A 21,010-nucleotide genomic window follows, 5' to 3' on the forward strand; every position below is an offset into this window, starting at 1 on the left:
CCATGCTCCCCCTCTCTGTTTCACCCCTCCCCCTTTGCAAAGGGGCCCAAAAGAAACTTTGTACCCCCTGATAGAATTCCTCTCAGAGTTTCTGCCCGGGATGCGCAGGATCGGGTGGCAGTCGTTCTCAGTGCCACCAAGCCTGGGCACCCCGGGTAGCTCAGGATTGGGCTGCCCATTTCCTAGTACTTTCAACTGTGTAATTCAATAAAATGAATTTTGAAAGTTTCCTAACTAGTTTTCAAATCTCTAGCTTACCTTTCTAATTCTTTGCCAGGTGTCATGCACAAAAATAGCAGTATTGTAGCAGCAGCAGTAGTAATAATATTAATAATAATATCTTGAAAGAGAACTTGAATTTAACTCATTTCTGCCCAGCCCACGGGTGTATACATTTGATCCCTGTTGCATATGTTGGGCAGAAACAGCTTCAGAAGCCCTCCATTTTGTTACATGCTAATGTATGGTGGATGCCTAGCTATGCAGTTGAGGTAACAGATTGTGTGTTGTTTTTTTTTGCAATATCCTTGATCCTTTTAGGATGGCTAATCATGCTTGCTTATTTAAAAATTCTGAGTGGAACCAGTGCAGCCGCACATGTTTTCTTTCTTGTAATGCTATCCTCTTTCAAAGATCGGATAAATGTAAGAAGAGTGCAGAGTGTATCTGTTTTGCAACATAGCTAGTTTAATCTTTTCATCAGATGAGCAACATGACTTGCTAAATAGTTTTTGTATTAAATTGTCAGAGAAATAAAATTGCACTGTGCAGAAGTTTGATAAAACAACTCATTGGGTAAGGACTTTCCAGACATTTGTATGGCAAAACTAGGTGGAAATGGGTCACCTCTAATACCAAGTTGCCAAGGACGAACGGTTCCTAGTCAAGGCACCAAGGAAAATAAGAAGTGTGAACAATAGACAATATTTTCTTTATTTTTAATAGTCATTGGACAGGATACTAATTCTAAAATTGTGTCAGAGATGGCATAGAGTTCCATATTGTTAGTGCACTAAGAAAAAACATACTGCTTTTTCATTTTAAAAGGTTTACCTTGCCTTTCTTGCAAAAGCAACCTACTTAATGTTCTAGAGATTTTATCAGGTAGATTTGTACTTTGCCAAATCTCCAATATAATTTCCTCTTTTAGGATCTTGAAGGAAGGGCACAGTCTCTCAGACTAAGAATTTATTTTTTTTAATAAATACAAGCTACTAGCCAGTGCAAGAACGAAAACCTATCTCTATTTCCTTTCACAAATTTTGGAATCTGGAATATACAGACATGCCCCAGTATCTGTGGGGTTTCCATTCCAGACCCCCTCCCGCAGATACTGGGGGTCAGCGAATACTGCAGGTGCCCCCTCACTTCCCATGTGCCAATTACATCACTTTAAACACTTACCAGGGTAAAAATCAAGCTAAGTGATTAAATGATATAATGGGTGCATGGGGGTGCAACCCCTCACCCCTGTGCGCCCCACCCCGCACACCCATTAAACTATTTTAAACACTTACTGGGGGTGCCTTCTTGTTTAAACAGGCTGCCTTTGCAACCAGGAAAGGAAGAGCAGTGAGGTGTTCTCAGAGAGGTGTTGGGAGATGTGAGCCCCCCCATTGACAGCACAGTGTGCCTTGTCAATTGTCAAAAAACTAATGATGTGCCTTTACCATTTTAGTGCCTTACCATTTTGCAAGGTTGAAAAAGGTTGAAAATTACTGCTTTAACCATTGTGGCTGCTTAAAGAGGTGGTGTCTGTCTGACTTCTCAGCTTTGATAAGAACTAGATCTTTGATAAGAACTAGAAATAATTGGGATGCCTCTTTCAATTAAGTGGCAGTTTCCTTCCTCACACATAATTAATGGTATAGCTTTGTTGCCCCTTGTTAGTTAAATTTTAATTTCATACCCTCATTTAGGTCTATTTTAGGCTTTGATCTCCTCATCAGGTAGCCTTCTTTATAGACATCCTTTCCCAAGAGAGAGGAATTGATTCACTTTCCTGGCCGCCTTCTTATCTTTTGCTGAAAATCTTCTTGGAGACTTGGGACTCTACTACAGCGGGCAACTGAGGAGCCAAGTTTGGGGATATTTCTACCTTTTCAACTAGGAGGGAATTAGAGGTTTGGAAAGACCCTCTAAGCTCCCTTTGGTCCTCACTCCTTAATTGACTCTGCTGAAACCATTGTGGGTTGTACAGGGTGACTTGGGGCACTGAACCATCTAAAAGAAGTGCCTCAGCTTAAAGTGCAAGTGATAGCTATCCTTGTCTCAGACAACTCCATCTTCTATTGCTAAAAACAATGAATGCCTAAATAAGTTTTCTCCTCACCTCTATGCCTTCAGAATGAGGTAGCAACCCCTGTTCTCTACAGCCTGAGCTTTCTTTCCCATTCTTTCTAAGACTTCATGCTATGTTTCGAAAACCTGCACTATCTCCCTTGGAAAACGTTTCGCTGACAAGTAACTTTCTGATTCCTCTTCTCCAGCCACCGCCACCCCCATCTGCTGTCTTGTCTTGGGATTCCCCAGCAGGCTGTAGATCTTTTCTCTTTCCTCCATGTTACCATTGCAACTCCAGACTCTCTAGTAAAGTTCACCCTTTATTTCCCCCCCTCTGTGTGTGTGTGTGTGTGTGTGTGTGTGTGTGTGTATGATTGTGTCATGCTATATAGTCAGAAATAGTATTGTTTATCTAGAATCTTAGATGATCTTTGTATAATTATGTTTGCTGCTACAAGTGGTAATTGTTGTTGTTAACAACTTTATCATTGCATGGTTTTTAATGAAAAATGTATATCAATTTTAATCTCAAGTTAGTTGGTTGGAACTGTTAAGAACATAAGAACATAAGAACAGCCCCACTGGATCAGGCCATAGGCCCATCTAGTCCAGCTTCCTGTATCTCACAGCGGCCCACCAAATGCCCCAGGGAGCACACCAGATAACAAGAGACCTCATCCTGGTGCCCTCCCCTACATCTGGCATTCTGACTTAACCCATTCCTAAAATCAGGAGGTTGCGCATACTCATCATGGCTTGTACCCCATAATGGATTTTTCCTCCAGAAACTCGTCCAATCCCCTTTTAAAGGCGTCTAGGCTAGACGCCAGCACCACATCCTGTGGCAAGGAGTTCCATAGACCATAGTTCCATAGAGTTCTCATTGTTTTGTCAATGAGTCACTTCCTATCCCCTCTTATTATGGTTACAGTTTATGGGTACATGCATTGCAACCACAGAGTATAATATCCCTAGAAATGCATGTTTGGGGGCATATCTAAATGCTCACTGCTTATATCTCCAGAGCACAGTGTACTCTCTCTCTTTCATGCACACAATCACATGAGCTAGAGTGGTTTCAGAAAAGAAAAATGTGAAATTCCATCTGTATAGTGGAAAGTTGACTTTTTAAAACTCTATGGCTGCAACCCTATCCACCCTAACCTGAGAGTAAGCCCCATTGACTATAATGGGGCTTACTTCTGAGTAGACAGGTGTAGGATTGGACTCAGTCATTTGTTTTGATTGCCTGTGGTTCTTAATATAACTGGAAGAAAAGGCATGGTGATTGAAATGTAAAATAGCTACTAGCTTTGAATGTGAAGTGGTGGTTGTTCTCTGTGGTATTTGTACAGGCACATGTAATGGAGTCCTCTGCATGGGCAGAACCAACCTTGGAAGCTTCCAAAGCTTTTCCGAGTGTTCCGCACCTGTACTCAAGCAGAGAGTCCCAGTTGCATGCCTGTGGTTCACAGTTTGTTAGTTGGCCCTGTCTCATTGTATAGCAAACAGTGTTACTTTGAAAGTAAAAAGTTCCTGTGCAGATGGGCATATTAACTTTTGCCTGGGAAAGGGGCACCTCATGGACACCTGCATCCATTGTAAAATGTTTTCTGAGTGGTCCTTGATGGGTTTTGTGTTGCCCCACTGGAGATGTTTGCCTTCTGTTGTATAGCACCCTGGGAAGGGTGCATCTAGAGACTTCTCTGTTGCTCTTGAGACCTATGTCCTGAGTCAATTTAAGGCTCTTGATTGGAAATTCAGCGATGTTAGCAAGGGAAGGCAGGGGCTGAGGGCACATATTATTTGGTGATAACAAATGGTCCTCTTTCTCTATGAGCCAGGAAGCTCCCAAAATGCAGCATTGTTTGCATGTCTGAATGACATAGTTGATCAAGGTGCAACTGTGTTGGGAGTTTTCAAAAGCGTGGGCTTCTTGCAAGTCAGCACAGGCGGGAGGAGTTGCTCCAGCAAACCAAAGTTGGTCTTTTTACACAAAGCCCAATGGGACCTGACGCTCCTTTTTGCTATCAGCCCACGTCCTAGGTTATGTTTTCCTGGCATGCACGCAGCACCGTGTACCAGTGTGCATATACTGTGTTAGGCAGTACAGTTGGTAGTGACTGTGGATAAGATGTTATAATCAAGTGAAGTGTCCTTAACCCATTTTTGCCCAGCCCACAGGTGTACACGTTTGGTCCCTGTTGCGTATGTGCAACGTTGGGCAGAAATGGCTTAAACTACGTATAGTTAAGAGTGTCGCCAAAGTTAAGTTGTTTGGTGGTATAAGGATGTTCATGGGATTAATCAGAGTTTCTCTTCTATGATCTGTAGTTTTATGTAACCATGACCCTTTGCAGGGTACAATAGAATTTTAAAAAAGACTTCACAGTTATGATAGCATTCAGATACACTTTGCAATTTTATATACCCTATTATGTGACTTCCTCTGCAAATCTATTTCTGTACTCTTTACACCTTTTACATAGATATTACTCTTCTGATCCTAGATGTTTGTGATCCCAAACTAGAAGTGCTTTATCTTACATGTTGCATTATATATGAGTGGATCCTGTTTAGAAGAAACAATATGGACAAAATCACTGGATTTCATTCTTAATGCAGAATTTCAAAGTTTATACAATTGCGTTTTATCTTTGTATTTTTCTGACATGTAGTCAGTTCTCCCATTACTTATTCTACTGTAATTAAAGTCATTGTCCCAGGATTTATTTTAAGGTTGCTTTGTATAACTAAATTATACTAGCATTCATCAAATGCCATTTATGTTTTAGCATCCTCAATAGTACTGTCTTGTTGGGCACTTTGTAAATGAGAAGAATAAGATAAAGGAGTTCAATCCCTGGTTGCCTTTTTAAAAAACTTCATCCTTAAAAGAGTTGATCCAGAGTACAGTGGGCCCTCCTTATCCACAAGTTTGGCACCTGTGGATTTGACCCATACAAGTGCCAACCTGCCCTTGAGGGCTTGCATGACCTGTTGGCTGTGACTGGAAGTGTCTTCTGGTCATGTCCGGGAGGTGTTCTGAGGCATAGGGAGGCTTCTGGTGACCTCCTGGAGGATCTTTGAGGGCTTTCCACAGGTTTAATTATCTGGAGAAATAAATATCCACGGGGAACCTGGATCCCCTGTGGATACTGAGGGCCCGCTGTATACAGAGTTAGAGGAGTAGAGGTAGCATGATTGCAAGACAAAATTAGTTGATAGTAGATATATTTGGATGGAGCAAAAAGATTCATTATAATTCAGTGCAGGATAAAGGACAAGGCACCTACTTCATCAGCAGAAAGCCTCTTCTTATAAACCTAAAGATATGAAGGTATTGCTGCTTGAAACTCACTGAAATAGAAGCTCTCTCTCTCTCTCTCTCTCTCTCTCTCTCTCTCTCTCTCTCTCTCTCTCTCTCTCTCTCTCTCTCTCTGTGTGTGTGTGTGTGTGTGTGTGTGTGTGTGTGTGTAAAGATCTGTTTTTAATACAATTTTATGAATCCCAGGCACTTCCATTGAGACCATGAAACCAATTACTAGATCATAAACATGCATTCCTGAGGTGGGAGAAGAGCAGTAGTCAGAATCTCCCAGTCAGAATCTCTTGTACATTTGGGGATGTATGGGGTGGATGCCCCCAAAAGAAATACCTGAAAAGTTCTTATGCACATGTGGAAGATACGGTGCTTTTAGAACAAGTTCTTCTTCTGGTTCCTCAATAAACCATTTGTTACCGTACTTCCCTCTATTATCTGAAAGAAAAGAATATTCAAAATGCTTGAATTACGTTGCTGAGGACACCACCTTATTGGGAGGTGCAAGCCAAACACTGTTCTTGATGCATACTACACACTGTGTTTATCTGAACAGAACATATCTGTTTTCATAGCTCCCATATATCTGCAGGTGGCAGGCTCCATCCTTTTTTGTGAGGGAATGCTGAGATCTTGGAAGTGACAGTACATAGTTTCTACCTGCTAGAAGTGAACTGTAATCATGAGGTGCAGATTTGAGGTGAGAACTAGCAGGGAAGGGAACTTGTAGGTAATGTGGTTTCTCAGTGTTTTTGAGAAACAAGTGTTGATGAAATACCCTGAAGAGATTCCAAATCCAATGGAGTTATTTTTGCTTTCACATTTCATTTCTGTGTTGAAATTCCTTCTTGAACTGTCCAATTTCCATACAACATGACCCACAGAGTCTATAATAGTTAAAAAATGTAGGTGCTCCAATAGATTCTTCTGAGCTTTAGTGTTTTGCTTATAATACAACTTTTCACAGTTATTTTAATGTGCTTCAATATTTATAGTTTTATTATTATTAATTAAAATTCTAACATATTCTCTCCCTGTCTAGTTTATAGTGGAGTGTCATGGAAATACACTACTTCCTCAGTTTTTGGGCATGTACCGGCTTACTGTTGATGGAGTTGAAGTATATATGGTTGTTACAAGAAATGTATTCAGCCATCGTTTATCTGTTTATAAAAAATATGATTTAAAGGTGAGCAGTTATATTTTCTTTGTGAATATTACAGTAATCTTTGCTAATAGTTTTTAAATGGTATGAATTCTGTTAAATACTTGGGAGGCTAGCTATGATGATACATAAAACAGAATCTAGCAAACAATTCCGTTAAACTATGATTGCTAAAATAGTTTGTGGCTTATCTACCCCCCCCCCCCCAAAAAAAAAAAAAAGAAACCTTCTATGGAAATAAGATAATTTTGAGTTGTGTGTGTGCTGTAAAGGAAGTGGCTTAGCAGAAGTGTGGTAGCTGAAAGTAAGATAAGTGCTAATGGTTGCAGTTAAAGTCATCTGAAGGGGATGGGAAACAGCTGAAGAGGCTCTCAATTACTACAGCTTACTTTGCATACAGGTTTTTGAGGTAATGAATACAACCACTTTAACGGTTAAGGCAAAACTCATGTATCTCTTTGATGCATTGGAATTATAAATGAAGGTTATTTTAAAAGTTGTGTTAAAGTAAATTTAGATAATATTGGAAGACAGAAAAGCCACAGTCAGCAACTCCTATTGCATATTAACTCAGTCAAATCTATGCTTGTAGTATTTCAGAACAGATTAATAACAAACTGACAGAAATTCGTTTATTGGTATCCTTCCTTATTTCCTTAACAAGCAAGGCCACAAACAAGGTATAGCAAGCCACAAAAAAAGTATATCCAAGTTAGAGACAGGGCTGAAATCCTATGCATGCTTATGTGGGTTGCATTGAACACAATGGGTTGCATTCTTTACAGCTCAATCCTGTGCTGCCCGGTGCAGCGGCACCAAAATGGCCACCACTGTAACCTGTGGGGCCTGAGCAGCCCACTCACCAGCCAGTGCTTCTTCAGCACAAAGGCCCAGTGCCAAGTGGTGCTAGCCTCTCTGCTGGTTCTCAATGCTTGTCGTTTATGGTACCGCTTCACGTGGTCCATCTATTTGAAGTACCAGAGGAAGTATCTGATGGTGACATCATCGTCAGTTAGTCTGGGTTGGCAAGACAAACGCAATGCAACAAACACCAGTATGATGCTCAGAGTGGACAGGAGGACTTTTTCAAGCGCAGATAAGCATGCTTTGGAGTCCTGCCCACAAAGCCCATCCTCCTAACGCTGTCTGTTGTCACGTTCGTGGTCTCGTTGGTGGGCGGCAGATGTCCAGGGATCCCTTGTGTACCATCGGATACCACTCAAGTACCACTGGTGATATCTGTACCACTGGTTGAGAAAACTACCATAGAGGGCATACTTTGAAAGTCAAAAGTTCCCAAGGGCAATCTCATTAAAGAGCTCTTACCCAAGATTAAGGCTTAGAATACCATTTTTACCTGAAGAGCCACCACCTGGGAGTATGCTGGACCAATGATCCGATGATGCAAGATAGCTTTGTATGTTTGTATAAAAAAGATGATTTATTTGTTGTTATGAATATTGCTTGAATATAATTATACAGATCTGAGTCTTTGTTGGATGTAAGGCCACAATTTGTTGCATTCTTCCTTGGGAGCAAGCCCCATTGAACCTAATGGGACTTACTTCCAAGTAGACATGCATGGGATTATGTTGTAAGTGTGCCTTGGAGAAATTGCTACTGTGTCAGTGGCATGAAGATAATTGGCATAAGGCAACTCTGTTTGGATAATTTATTTATGCAGATCTGTGGTCCCTGCATACTGCTAGAGCAAAGATTAACTAAGCAAAAGTACAAGCTACCATGCAACCACTTGCAACAAAAAACAAGAAATGTGGAAGTAATTCTGTGAGCACAAGGGGGCTTGAGACGTGGTTGTTAACCAAAATCCTCTGTGTCACAAAGCAAACCGCTTTTGCAACCTAGGAGCATTTTAAAAAGCAGTTTGTAATGCTGCTTGGGGATTTGCGGGTCAAAGAAAGAAAGGCAAACATTTCACCAGGCTTCTTGTGCAAGCCCCTGAGCAGCTTTTGAATTCTGGCTACTGTAAAGAACAGCTGCATCTTACTTGGCATCTCTGTGCTGCTAATTATCTCTAGATAGACTGCTATGCTTCTCATTTAAAAAAAGGTAGGCACAGCAGGCTTTGATGGCAGTTTCCTTTACAGATTAAGCCTTGTCTGTAGTGCTACACTGTTCTTGAAGATGATTTCTCTAGAGATTGATAGTAAAATTAAAGCTAATAGCAACAGGACAAGAAGAATCCAAAACTCCCAAAGTGAAAGTACCTTTGCTACAGGTCACGTGTCCTTGGTTTCATAGAGCTGCTGCTTAGATGTTTTAAATGACCTTTGTAAAAAACGAAGTGATTACAGTACTTTATTTAACGTCTTGAGTACTGCAACAGGATGTTTGAACCACATTGAAGGCATAGTACAGTATGTGTTGGGTGTATTTGCATAAATTTGTCAGAGGACTTGCATGAAAAAAAGCCTGCTAGGAGCTTCATGAAGTAAGCCTGTGTCAGTAGCACTTATGCTCCTGCATCTCTTTTTCCAGTAGTATAAATTTCATTTTGGACTTCGTTTTTCTATTTCAGGGCTCTACAGTAGCAAGAGAAGCTAGTGACAAGGAAAAGGTATGGAAAGCTTATATTTATTTGGTTACTTAACTTCACCTTTCAAACAGGCAGAATAGTGAAGACCAATGTTTCCTCTCATTTTTTGTTTTCCCCATTCTTGTGCAGAATGGATTTTATGTGCATCAGTGTCAAGATAATGGTCCAATGTAATACATCCAAGGAAATGAAAGACTCAGCCCTGGATTGCGGCCGGAGATGCTGTGAATTGCTGCCTCTCCGGCCGTGATTCGCAGCTGGACTGGATCGCACCCCCTCCTCTCTTACTTTATAAGAGGAGAAGATGGGGTTGGCCTAGAGTGGCAGTGTGCCAGGAGTTGCAACTCCTGTCGCTCTGCCTCTCTAGGCCTCCCCTTTCCTCTCCTCCTATAAAAGAGGAGAGAGGACCTGATGCTCTGGCCAAGCTGCCCCAGTAAGGTACCTTTGTTGTGCTGCCTCTCCAACAATTATTCTGGGCCACCCCCTGCTTCATCAGGAGGAGATTTTTTTAAAGCGAAAGAAGCTGGTGGAGCTGCTGGCTTATTTTGCTTTAAAAAAAAAAAGATAAATAGGTGTGGGGGTGAGGCTAGTGGTGCCTCCTCCTTAAGGGGTGGTGCCTGGGGCATTTGCACCCTTGCCCCCCCCAGATCCACCATTGTGATGTATGCTGCCAGTAACAGGTGTGTGTTTAAGTAAGTTTAATGAAAAAATAGTGACTTAAAATACCACAGCATTCCCTCATTAGCTTTGAATTACACTCTTGCAAACCTGACTTTATTCTTTTCTTGGAGGGCCCTCTGCCTTTTCCACAGGGAGCCCCTCCCTTTCTGTCTCTTCACTTCTTGCTCACAGTCACCATCATTAGGCAAACTAAAAGAGAGAGCAATCCATGAAATCTATTGTTCTGTGTCTTTAAATTTCTGGAATAAAAATATGCAAGGCTGTGATCCACACCAAGATGATGGTGATGAGTGAGAGAGGCGATAACCCTTTTACACTGGGCTATTGACCAAGCTCTTTGCCCTCTTTACCAGTTGAGGGGAGGGGAAAGGCAAAGCAGCAGAGGGAGGAAGTGCTAACCCCGCCCTTTCTCAGCACCCGCTCCCCATGTGGATCAGGTCCCTGCCACTGCCCCCCCCCCAATGCAGAAACACATGTTCTGAGCTGGAACCCCTTCCCACCCCGACTAACCTTTAGGTATAACTCAGGCAGTTTCTTCTCCACTTCTTCAGTGTTTGACTCATGGCAGGAATGCTAAGAGCCTGATGCTCTGGCCAAGTTGCCCCAACAAGGTACCTTCATGCTGCTGTGTCTGTGCCTCTTTCTTCCTGCTTTTGGTGCACTTTCCTCCCCCACTCATCAGGTAAAAGACACATGTGTGCAGATGGCACAGCAGAGGCACCTTCTGTGCAAGTGACTTATCCCCTTAAACATATTTTGCATATCTGTGGAGATAAGCTCTGGTCCTAAGGACAAAATCTTGCAACAAAACCACTTTTGCATGTAGGAGGTATCTTATACCTCACGTTATACCTCACGTTATTCCTCACATAACCTCAGGTTATGCAAAAAAAAGTGAAATGAGTTCTACAGATGATATCTCCCTCATGCAAGCAGAAGTCTGAGAATGTCTAGACAACCTTCATGTTCTATCACTGAGCATACTTCAACTTAAGGTACAGTCCAAATGTGCCATTGGGCCGACACAGTCCCTTGGGTCAGTGCAGCCCCTTGGGCCAGCGCAATCCCCGCCAGCCCAGGACTGTCGCAAACATGTCGTATGAGATGTTTGCGTCAACTTGTGAGTTGGGGAGGTCAGCTCAAGGGTGCACGCCAGCCTCCCTGGGCCCAGTAGGTTTGCGCTGGCCTTTCCAGCCCAGTGTGGGGATCTGGGGTGGGGGCATGGGGAAGGCAGGGGGGAGGTGTAGGGTGGGGAAGAGACGTTTTGGAGCAGGAGGAGGGGTGGTGGTGGATGGGCCTGTGGCTGGGCAGCAGGGAAGCAGGGGACGGAACCAGGATCCGTCACTTATGCCAGATACTTGTCCCGTTCCTGGGCAGCCCGGGGCAATTCCGGTCTGCTTGGATTTGCACCACCCCTTCAGGTGGCACAGATCCGAGTAGACCCACTGGGGCTGCTGTGGTGTGACACGGGGTAAGGGGAATTTTTTCTCCTTGCCTCAGGCCGAGCCACAGCCAGTCCGAAACTTGCGCTGGGTACAGCTCAGCCCTACCGGCCTGCCTGTTCCAGTGCAAGTTAGGTTTGTGCTGCTAAGCATTTTCTTCTGCTCATAGCTCTTTGCCTGCAGCCCAGAGTTGCATTAAAAAAAAACAAACATTTATTTATTGTTGCACTGAGACTTCCACAGTGATGAAATTGTTGTTTTTGAGGAAGCTGGTATCAGCCCTTCCAAATGTCTTGATTTAGAAAACAACAAGCTTCAACACTTGTCAAATTCTGACATGTGGTGCTTTAATTTTCCTCTTTTCTTAATTTAGACACACTGACTTCTGCATTTGTTCATTCTTTGGATTATTTTGCTCTGTATAAACTGGACAAGGATAATGTGGAATATACAAGTCATTTGTCTATCATAGTTGTACTGCATTCTTCACTGTGACATAAATGTAGTAATTATAGCTGTTTGTACTGTCATTTACTGCTGATGTTCTGAGCCTATTGCCAGTAAGGAAGCTTCTACAACAAGCTTATCTGTGTATTTATTTCCTGGGATTTGCAACACTAAGTACTGACTTTTGCTTGGAGATTGTGCCATTGGCTTTTCTTTTTTTTATATATTCAGGAAGTAATTTTCAATTCAATTTTCAATTCGCATATCCAGTATGTTTAAGTGAACAAGAAAGGTTCTTAATAAATTGTACGAGCAACATTTACTACTTTAACCTGGCATACGTAGCATATTGTAAGTGTATCTCTTTTGTAATGCCACGTGATAGGACAGTCTTTCAATGCAAAGCCTTCTGAAGGAAAGGGCAAGGCTTTCTTAGGGCACTATCCTAGCTTGCGTTGGAATAGGCAAGCCAGGAGGCTTGCGCTGTATCCAGCGCAGGATTGTGGCCTGCAGTGGCTTAGCCAGAAGCAAGGGGAAACGTCCCCTTACCCCTGGGTAAGGGCTGCTGGCCCCAATGGGTCTCCTTGAACTTGCACCCTCCCTCCCCCCATGCCTACCTTCTTCACTTGAGTCAGCCCTGAGGAGCAGTACTTCTGATTTTGTTTTCCCCAATGTGCCAGTGACTGGTTCCCTTTCTTTCTTTCTTTCTTTCTTTCTTTCTTTCTTTCTTTCTTTCTTTCTTTCTTTCTTTCTTTCTTTCTTTCTTTCTTTCTTTCTTTCAATTTGCCATGGACCAACAAGCCATGGCTTTCAGACTAGCACTGGTCCGTAGATCACCAATTTGAGAAGAGGTTAATCCTTCCCTCTTCCTACCACCAGTGCACTTAATTTTTCTTCTGAAAATCACCCCCACAGCTGCTCATCTAGTTTGACCCTCGGTAATGTATGTTACCTCAACAAGTGGGACCTCAACAAGTGGGAAACCCTGGCCTCTGAGCGGCCCGCTTGGAGGCAGGCTGTGCAGCATGGCCTTTCCCAGTTTGAAGAGACACTTGGCCAACAGTCTGAGGCTAAGAGGCAAAGAAGGAAGGCCCATAGCCAGGGAGACAGACCAGGGACAGACTGCACTTGCTCCCGGTGTGGAAGGGATTGTCACTCCCGGATTGGCCTTTTCAGCCACACTAGACGCTGTGCCAGAACCACCTTTCAGAGCGCGATACCATAGTCTTTCGAGACTGAAGGTTGCCAATACAATACAATGTATGTTAGTCATGCAAATGTACTACTTAAGGAGCTTGCAAACAGTGCTTCTAGTGACAGTTTCAGAGCACCTGATAATGTGTCAGATACTGTACCTGTAAGCTACATCAGACCATGTCAGTCCCCCTGCTGATTTCACTAAGTCCACATGAGGCAGCCAAATCACCACATTTTAGTGGAACTTCTGCCAGCAAGTAGAATAAACAGATATTCTACCTTTGCCTCTGTCTCCAGTTGCTTTAGGAAACACTACCTGAAATATCTTGTATGAAAATAGTTTCTCTTAGTGACAATTTCACTGAAATTTCACACCATCTGTTCTGGGTTAGTGTGCCTATTTAAAGAAGTTAGAAGGCTGCCTGTCAAATGCTTGGTTTTATGTATATCAACACCCAGGGTACAGTGACAAAGTAAAAATGCAGACAAGTATACCTTTTGCCAGGTATCACTTGGTGCCTCTGAGTAGTAAAATTGTAGCTTCTACCAAGAGGTACAAATTCTCTGACTAGAGATTTACTCCTTGCTCAGCTACTGAAAAGCATTTGTATTTTTCAATGAATATTGACAATGAGGTAGTGAAGATGTTCTTATTGGTTTTTTTAAATACAGCTCAAGTAACACATTTCTTTATTTTGAATTCTGTAATTGATTCAATGTAAGCAAATCAATCACAGAAGCAAATTAGGGCTCTCTTAATGAGTGGGGAAAATATGTTACAGATGTGCGTGAATACAGAGTGAGGCTCTATTCCTTATGCTAGAAGTGATGTTCGTGCACTGTTGCTACAGCTCATTAATGCCCTCTTGTGGGTGTTAGTTTGCATCTTTGATAGCTCTGAATATTAAGTTCTTCTATGATCAGTCAGTATGTTTCACTGAAGATGATTGTTTGATTGCATGTCTCTGTTTGGGGTGGTCCTTTGGTGCTAGCTTTTGTCTGTCTGTCTTAGGCCAAAGAACTTCCAACGTTCAAAGATAATGACTTCATTAATGATGGTCAAAAGATTTATATTGATGAAGCCAACAAAAAGATGTTCCTGGAGAAACTTAAAAAGGATGTTGAGGTAAGAATGCTGTATGACGAGCTCTTAAATATAATACACTTTAGCCAGAAATGGGTAATCCTTAGAAGTCATGGACATGAAGAGCTGTAGTGTGCCAGAATGGTAAGTGTCGTTCACGAGGGGGGGGGTAGGGATTCACCGAAACCCCGGATCTGGTCTGTGGACGGGTTTGGTAGGAGCTGCTTTAGATGATGCAGGTATACACACCCGTGTTTTGCTATACCTGAACTTTTCACAGGAAGAGAATTATGAAGCCGGTTTCTCAGAGAAGTCCTCTAGGTTTTGCCTTTCAAGGCCTGTTTTTGCATGTCTTCCCTGGGAAATAACTGCATGCGTTACTAATCTCCATATTGTATTTTTTGGTAGCTTAAGACAATGAGCATTCCTGATTCCTTTAAATAAGTTTTTCTTCAATCCTTTTAGCCTTGCAACCCACCTTTGGTGCGGAGCTCAGCAACCTAGACATTTTGGCAATGGCAGAGTGATGATGTCATCGCATCACTGCCAAAACTTCCAGGTTGCCAAGATTTAGGTTTTTTTTAATGTGAAAAACCTATAACTTCTACTATATTTCCCGCAGAAAATTTGTCTCTTCCTAATTGGACCTTGAATTCACTTTCTAGTTCCTTGCTCAGTTAAAACTCATGGACTACAGTTTGCTAGTTGGCATTCATGATGTGGAGAGAGCAGAACAAGAAGAGGTAGAGTGTGAAGAGAATGATGAAGATGAAGGAGAAAGTGATGGAGCTGCCACAGTTGGAACACCTCCAGACAGTCCAGGGAATACACTGAACAGTTTGCAGCCTTTGGCTCCAGGAGAATTTGATCCAGCCATTGATGTTTATGGAATAAAATGCCATGAAAGTAAGTGGTTTTACAGGTATTGATTCTTGCATCAGAATCTCCAAGCCATAGAAAGAAAAACCACATAGAGACAAAAAGGCCATTATGAAATAAGATTTTTTTTAGCTGTTTTTGTTTAGCACAGCTAAAGTAGAATAGGAGATCTCTGTTTACCTCTGATCTATCTTACTATAATGTTAATATCTGATGTTGTTTGAGAACACAGAATACAGTTCATGTGTAAAACAAGTAGATATAAGTGGTTAAAACAATACTGTACTGCTGTGCTGCAGAAAGAGAAATTCCTAATTGGAAGTCTAAAAGGAGATGTTTTTGTTTGGAAAGGCTGTTCACTGAACATCACTGATGAGTAAACCACTGCTTACCAAATAAACAAATTGTTGCTTTGACATACACAGACTGGCCCCCATATCCTCAGATCCAGTATCTGCTGATTTAGTTACCCGTGGATTCAGGGACCCCCTGCGCCCTCTCCCCCCCCCACATACCCATTAACATTGCTGAAAGGCTTACTCATAGTGAAAATGTTCTTGCTTGAATAGATCGCTATAAGCATTCAAGCTAATAGTGATGCTCAGATGGGCTGCTGACAGCCTGAGTGCTTGAAAAAAACTAGATCAATGCTAACAGAAAACAGGAAGTTAACTACTGTAGTATTTTGGTGAAAATTTTCTTGCTTGTACAGATTGCTATAAGCATTCAAACTTATAGAGATGCTCAAGCACCCTGCCAGCAGCCTAAATACTTTAAAATACTACATAGATGCTATCAGGAAGTAGTTAACTTCCTGTTTTCTGTTAGCATTGATCTAGTTTTTTTCAAGCATTCAGGCTGCCAGCAGCCCATCTGAGCATCGCTATAAGCTTGAATGCTTATAGCGATCTGTTCAAGCAAGAACATTTTCACCATGAGTAAGCCTTTCAACAATGTTAATGGGCATGTGGGGCCGTGGAGACAAGGTTCCCCTGTATCCCTGGTTTCCATATCCATGGGGGCCCTGGAATACATGGAACATACAGGTGGGCCCCCATGGATACAGGGGTCCACCTGTATTTCAAAAGCCTACTGTCTTTGAAAATATTTGGCAACTTGCTTAATTCCAGGCTTACTTTCTAAAGACAATAATTTGTCTCAACACTTTATCTCAGCAGGGGACCCAGAATGGTCATTGAAGATCTCAGTACATACTGGTGGTCCTGCACTAATGTAGGATCTTGGCACCCAGGCAGGTTCATATGGGAGTAGGTGGTCCTTGAATTCTATTAGCAGGGCAAAGACCACTGACTGCCACTAATTCCATATTTTGGTTTATTCCAGCTTCCTTCCATATGTATGATAAACCTCCTAATTGTAAAATTTATGTATGAATTTACTTGTATAAATTTTTTTATTTTTTTTTGCACAGATGCTCCCAGGAAGGAGGTATACTTTATGGCCATCATTGATATTCTTACTCATTATGATGCAAAAAAGAAAGCTGCCCATGCTGCAAAAACAGTCAAACACGGCGTGAGTGTCACTGATGTGGATGTTCCAGCTTCATAATTTATCTTCCAGTATTAATCCATAAAGAAATGCTTTCAATCTCTGCGGGCCAAGCTAAATGAGACCTAGAAAATCCATGACTGGATCTACCAATGTTTGTTTGTTTTTTTAAAACTAGCAGAGCATAGAGGTGGGAGATCAGTTCACACTGAAGTGAGGGTTAACCCTTTCACCTCTGTGATGTATTCCTGATCTGAATAAGGAATTGGATATTTTTTTCCCTTCTCCCCAACTGGGGAAATAGTTCAGGTATGGTCTCCCATGCCTGAGTTAGTTTAATCCTGATAGAAGCTTTGCAAACACTGTGGAGGTTTGAATGGTTACTCCTTTTTATTATTAGCTGAAATGTAATTACAGGAGGCCGTTGGTATCTACGGGGGATCTGTTCCTGGACCCCTCTGCAGATACCAGTTTCAGTGGGTAATGAAAGTGGAAATGATAAGGCCTTATGGACCTCAGAGGCCTCCCATAGGTATCTGGAAGGCACGTCTGGTTTTCACACCTTTCCACGCCTCAGAAAACCTGTGAGTTTCTGACGCCTTCTAGATGCCCTTGACGTCAACATCCTCTAGACATGGGATCAGGGCCCACTGTAATTGAGTGATCTTCTATTTAATGATCTTCTTGTCAGCAGTTTGTATATTTATACAGATGGCAAAACCTCTAATTTACAAAGCATTCTTATGAAAGTATTTAGTTTAAAAATATATGCCCTCCCATCAAACAATTCTACTATGAATGGAGCTGGAGGAGCTTGGGCAATTGGCTACAGCTAGCAAATATCACTTTAAGCATAATCACTTCTTGGGAGGGGGCGCACCAGACACGCTGGATTACTTGATCAAGAAGTGTATCTTGTGTGTTACCTTTTTAGTTCTCTTCTTGTTAATTCTTCAACGTACCTCAGCCAGGGCCTCTGAGAGGAATTTTATCAGGGGGTACAAAGTTTCTTTTGGGCCCCTTTGCAAAGAGGGAGGGGTGAAACAGAACCGGGGAGGGTGGTGACAGGCAAGCAGAATGGGGCAGGGAGGGGTGAAACAGGGTAGGGGGAGGGTAGAGACAGCTGGAAAAGTCTTTGGAGCCCATGTCTATCAACCCATGTGACATCACTGGTGTCTCCAGCATCCCGTGCAGGCAACAAGTCTGAGTAGATAGGAAAACATAACATCCCAGGAAATTTCTGAGCCCTCTCCTTTGGCTTCTGGGCCCCCCTTTGGACCCTGGGCCTGGGTACAAATTACCCCCTTTATCCCCCTCTCCTAGGCCCTGACCTCAGCCCTTGTATGTGATATTTATCATAACACATGCATAGAACTGCTTCTCCACCCACTGTTTCATGCATCTGATGAAGTACCTCTTTCGCTTGTGAGAGCATGTTTCATGATAGACCAGTTAGACTGTAAAGTGCCACAACCTTTCGCAAGCCTTAAGTGCAACCTGTTTCATTCTTCCTCTTTTATTTTCAGGCTGGTGCAGAGATTTCAACAGTTAACCCAGAACAGTATTCAAAGAGGTTCTTGGACTTTATTGCCAACATCTTGACGTAACCTATCATGTTCTGTTGGACAGATACAAGGTCTGGGAACAGCAGCGATGGCTACAAGTGTGTAAAGGATACAAGCTTCTTTTTAAAAGGAACTCTAAAGTGCTATCTCGCAGAAGGCAGCCCCCTTGTTTACATCTGCTGGCAAAGATGACCGACTGGGGTGAAAAAACTTGCTTTTAACAGCTGCCTGATTATGCCCAGCATAGTTCTAGTTATTTCTGGAGTGTATGTGTGTGTATGTGAGAGTGCACGCGGTTGTGTGTGTGAGTATACAAAACAAAAATACAAGTATAAATTAATTAACTAATTAAAATAGATCAGCTGTTTACTCGGTGTGCATTGCAATGACGACACTCCATGGAAATTAGCTGAGATGGGATGAATGGGCAAAGGAGCTGGGGTGGGGGGGGAGGACAGGAAGAAAGGCATATACGCATGTTAAGTTCTTGTTGGTTTAAATGGTAAACTGTGGATCAGTTTTATATTTTGAACTGAAAGATGCAAGACAGTATTGGTGGCGATGACGACAATGACCTTATGCGAATGTGACACTTAACAACCCTGCATGTTGGCACTTCTTAAGAATAATGATGACGTATGTTCTGTGTGCTGGAAGCTTTCTTGTTGGCATCTTTGCTTTTTATTTTCTTTTGTAAAATTGGCCCCTCACAACAGGAAATATTCTTCCAGCAACTAAGATGAGTCTCAAGTTTTACAAAGCTGTAGCGCCATAATCATGCTGTGTGTGGTTTTTGCAAAGAATAAACATCTATTTCTGGGGGTGGGGGGCAGGAATAGAATATTTCATTGTCTTATTACACAACAATTTTACACTGTGTGTTTTATCGTATAGGAACTGATTATGCTACCAAAAAATCAAATCAAATATGCTTTTTAGGGGAAAAAATGCATCATTTTGGGCAATATTAGCATTATCTGACATAATGCTAAGGCAAGGAGTTGGACTAGATGACCTATTCGGTCCCTTTCAGCTCTATGATTCTATGACATGGGAAAAAAGGCATAGGAAAGTCTGTTCTATAATTGATAAAAAAAAAGACGTCTAAATGCTTACATTGCGCTTTTAAAATATTTTATTAAAATGATCCCTCTTCTTTTAAAGCCCTAAATTTTTACTGTTTACATTCATAGGAAAACAGGGATGCTTTGGCATTTGTGCACAGTAAGTGAATCTGAAGTTTACATGTAAAGTTATTTTGCAGTACAGATGAAGTAATTTCTTGAAGTGTAACATGCAGTAATGTTCCTGTGAATGTTTTCATTCACCTTCCTGATAGAAAAAAAATATATTTTACAGTACAGTGACAGATTGTTTCAAGGTATTTTAGGTGGTTTTATTATCGTAATTTGCTTGGCATTTCTCCAAATCACGTTGGACAATAAATTGCCTAAAAGTGTGCTGCCAGCAGTAACCTATCTTAAAAAATTTTTTTAATTGGTTTGAGGGACAAAAGGCTCTAAGCTTCAGAAAAGACAGAATTAGATGTGCTTAAAATTATCTATTCAGTACTTGTACACTGTGCTAAAATTGTGCCTTTAAAAACAAATTCTTTGAAGCAGACGTTCATAGACAACTCAAAAACATCAAATCACCCTTTCCCTCTGCAACTTCTAGTTTATCCCAGGAGTGCCAGGTTGTCTTCTCCAACAATGTAATGCCAGTGCTGTTAAGGCTACATCTGTGCATAATGTATGTAGTGTTGACTGCAGAAAACTTTGAGAAGGTAGCAACTGATCTTACTATCTTATTCAGCCAAAGGCAACACCATCCTTGGTCCTCTGTACATTTTTTTTAACACGATTATGTTACCCTTCTAGTGATGTTAACAGTACTGTAATGTATGTGTATACTTCTGTATTTTTATGTATTTAAGTTGATAACTGTGGCTTGATTTTTATTACTTTTGTCCCTTTCCCCATACATGCACACCCATGATCTCTGGCACCATGTGAATGTTCTATTTCTTAAAAATAAAAAAATCACAGTGGCTTCTAAGGCAGGATAAGACTGCAAGAATACCACTGGGAAATGATGAGGTACACATTGCGTTTAAAAGAGTAAATATTCCATTGTGGCCAATTAGTGTATGCTTTTTTATGAGCTAACGACAAAGCCTTTTTTTCTGTCTGTAACAGTCCTTGTCATTCATTACTGTTGATAAACCGGAGGGGATAAGGAAGACCCGCATTGTATTGCCTAGTTCTAAAAACACACTCCAGACATGAGTAAGGCTTTATAAAATAAAGCACTTTTGACTTGCTAGGAAAACCCATTGTCACTTTATTTCTACTGTGTGCAAGTACTTTGGCAAATTAGTTTTGAATACTTGCTTTCCAAACATATAACTTCGCTAAAATCACAAACAGAAACTTTTTCACTGAACTGATCACAAAAGAAGCTTTTTCACTGGACTGCAGTAAAATCTACACACACAGTCGCACAAACATACACACACCCTACATATATGTCTTTGTCTGATTGGGAGGGTACTCTATTGATCCCACTGTCAACAGGGACTCTGCCATTTTCTGAGTCAGCACCCTCTGTGTCTTCCATTCTGACATTTTTGGTTCCAACATCACTCCCATTGGTTCTGAAGCAAAAAAAGTGGCTCAAAAAAGGTGAAAACGCTGATGGGCAGCCCAGTCCTAAAGTTGCCGTCAGTGCCGGGTGCAGTGGCACCAAAGTGGCTACCGATGCATCCTGTAGTCCAGCAGCAGCTGCCGGAGGTCACAGACCCACAATGGGGCTTCTCAAGTTTGTGTCGGCTATTTTGCCCATGCAGAGTTGAGGCTCAATGTCAGGCCTTCCTG

The 21,010-nt window shown here is 41.8% G+C and overlaps 1 protein-coding gene across 1 annotated transcript in view; it reads left to right on the forward strand.

Moving 5' to 3' along the window:
• Nucleotides 1-20,465, forward strand: part of PIP4K2A (phosphatidylinositol-5-phosphate 4-kinase type 2 alpha) — a 70,143-nt gene extending 49,678 nt beyond the window's left edge. The window contains exons 5-10 of the mRNA XM_066627273.1: nucleotides 6,648-6,794; nucleotides 9,310-9,348; nucleotides 14,107-14,220; nucleotides 14,844-15,084; nucleotides 16,490-16,593; nucleotides 18,096-20,465. Coding sequence (XP_066483370.1) covers nucleotides 6,648-6,794; nucleotides 9,310-9,348; nucleotides 14,107-14,220; nucleotides 14,844-15,084; nucleotides 16,490-16,593; nucleotides 18,096-18,176 — 726 coding nt within the window. The 3' untranslated portion in view covers nucleotides 18,177-20,465. The remainder of the gene's footprint in view (nucleotides 1-6,647; nucleotides 6,795-9,309; nucleotides 9,349-14,106; nucleotides 14,221-14,843; nucleotides 15,085-16,489; nucleotides 16,594-18,095) is intronic.
• Nucleotides 20,466-21,010: the final 545 nt, after the last annotated feature.

This window comes from Tiliqua scincoides, chromosome 5, assembly GCF_035046505.1.
Source record: "Tiliqua scincoides isolate rTilSci1 chromosome 5, rTilSci1.hap2, whole genome shotgun sequence".
In the NCBI taxonomy this organism is placed as follows: Eukaryota; Metazoa; Chordata; class Lepidosauria; order Squamata; family Scincidae; genus Tiliqua; species Tiliqua scincoides.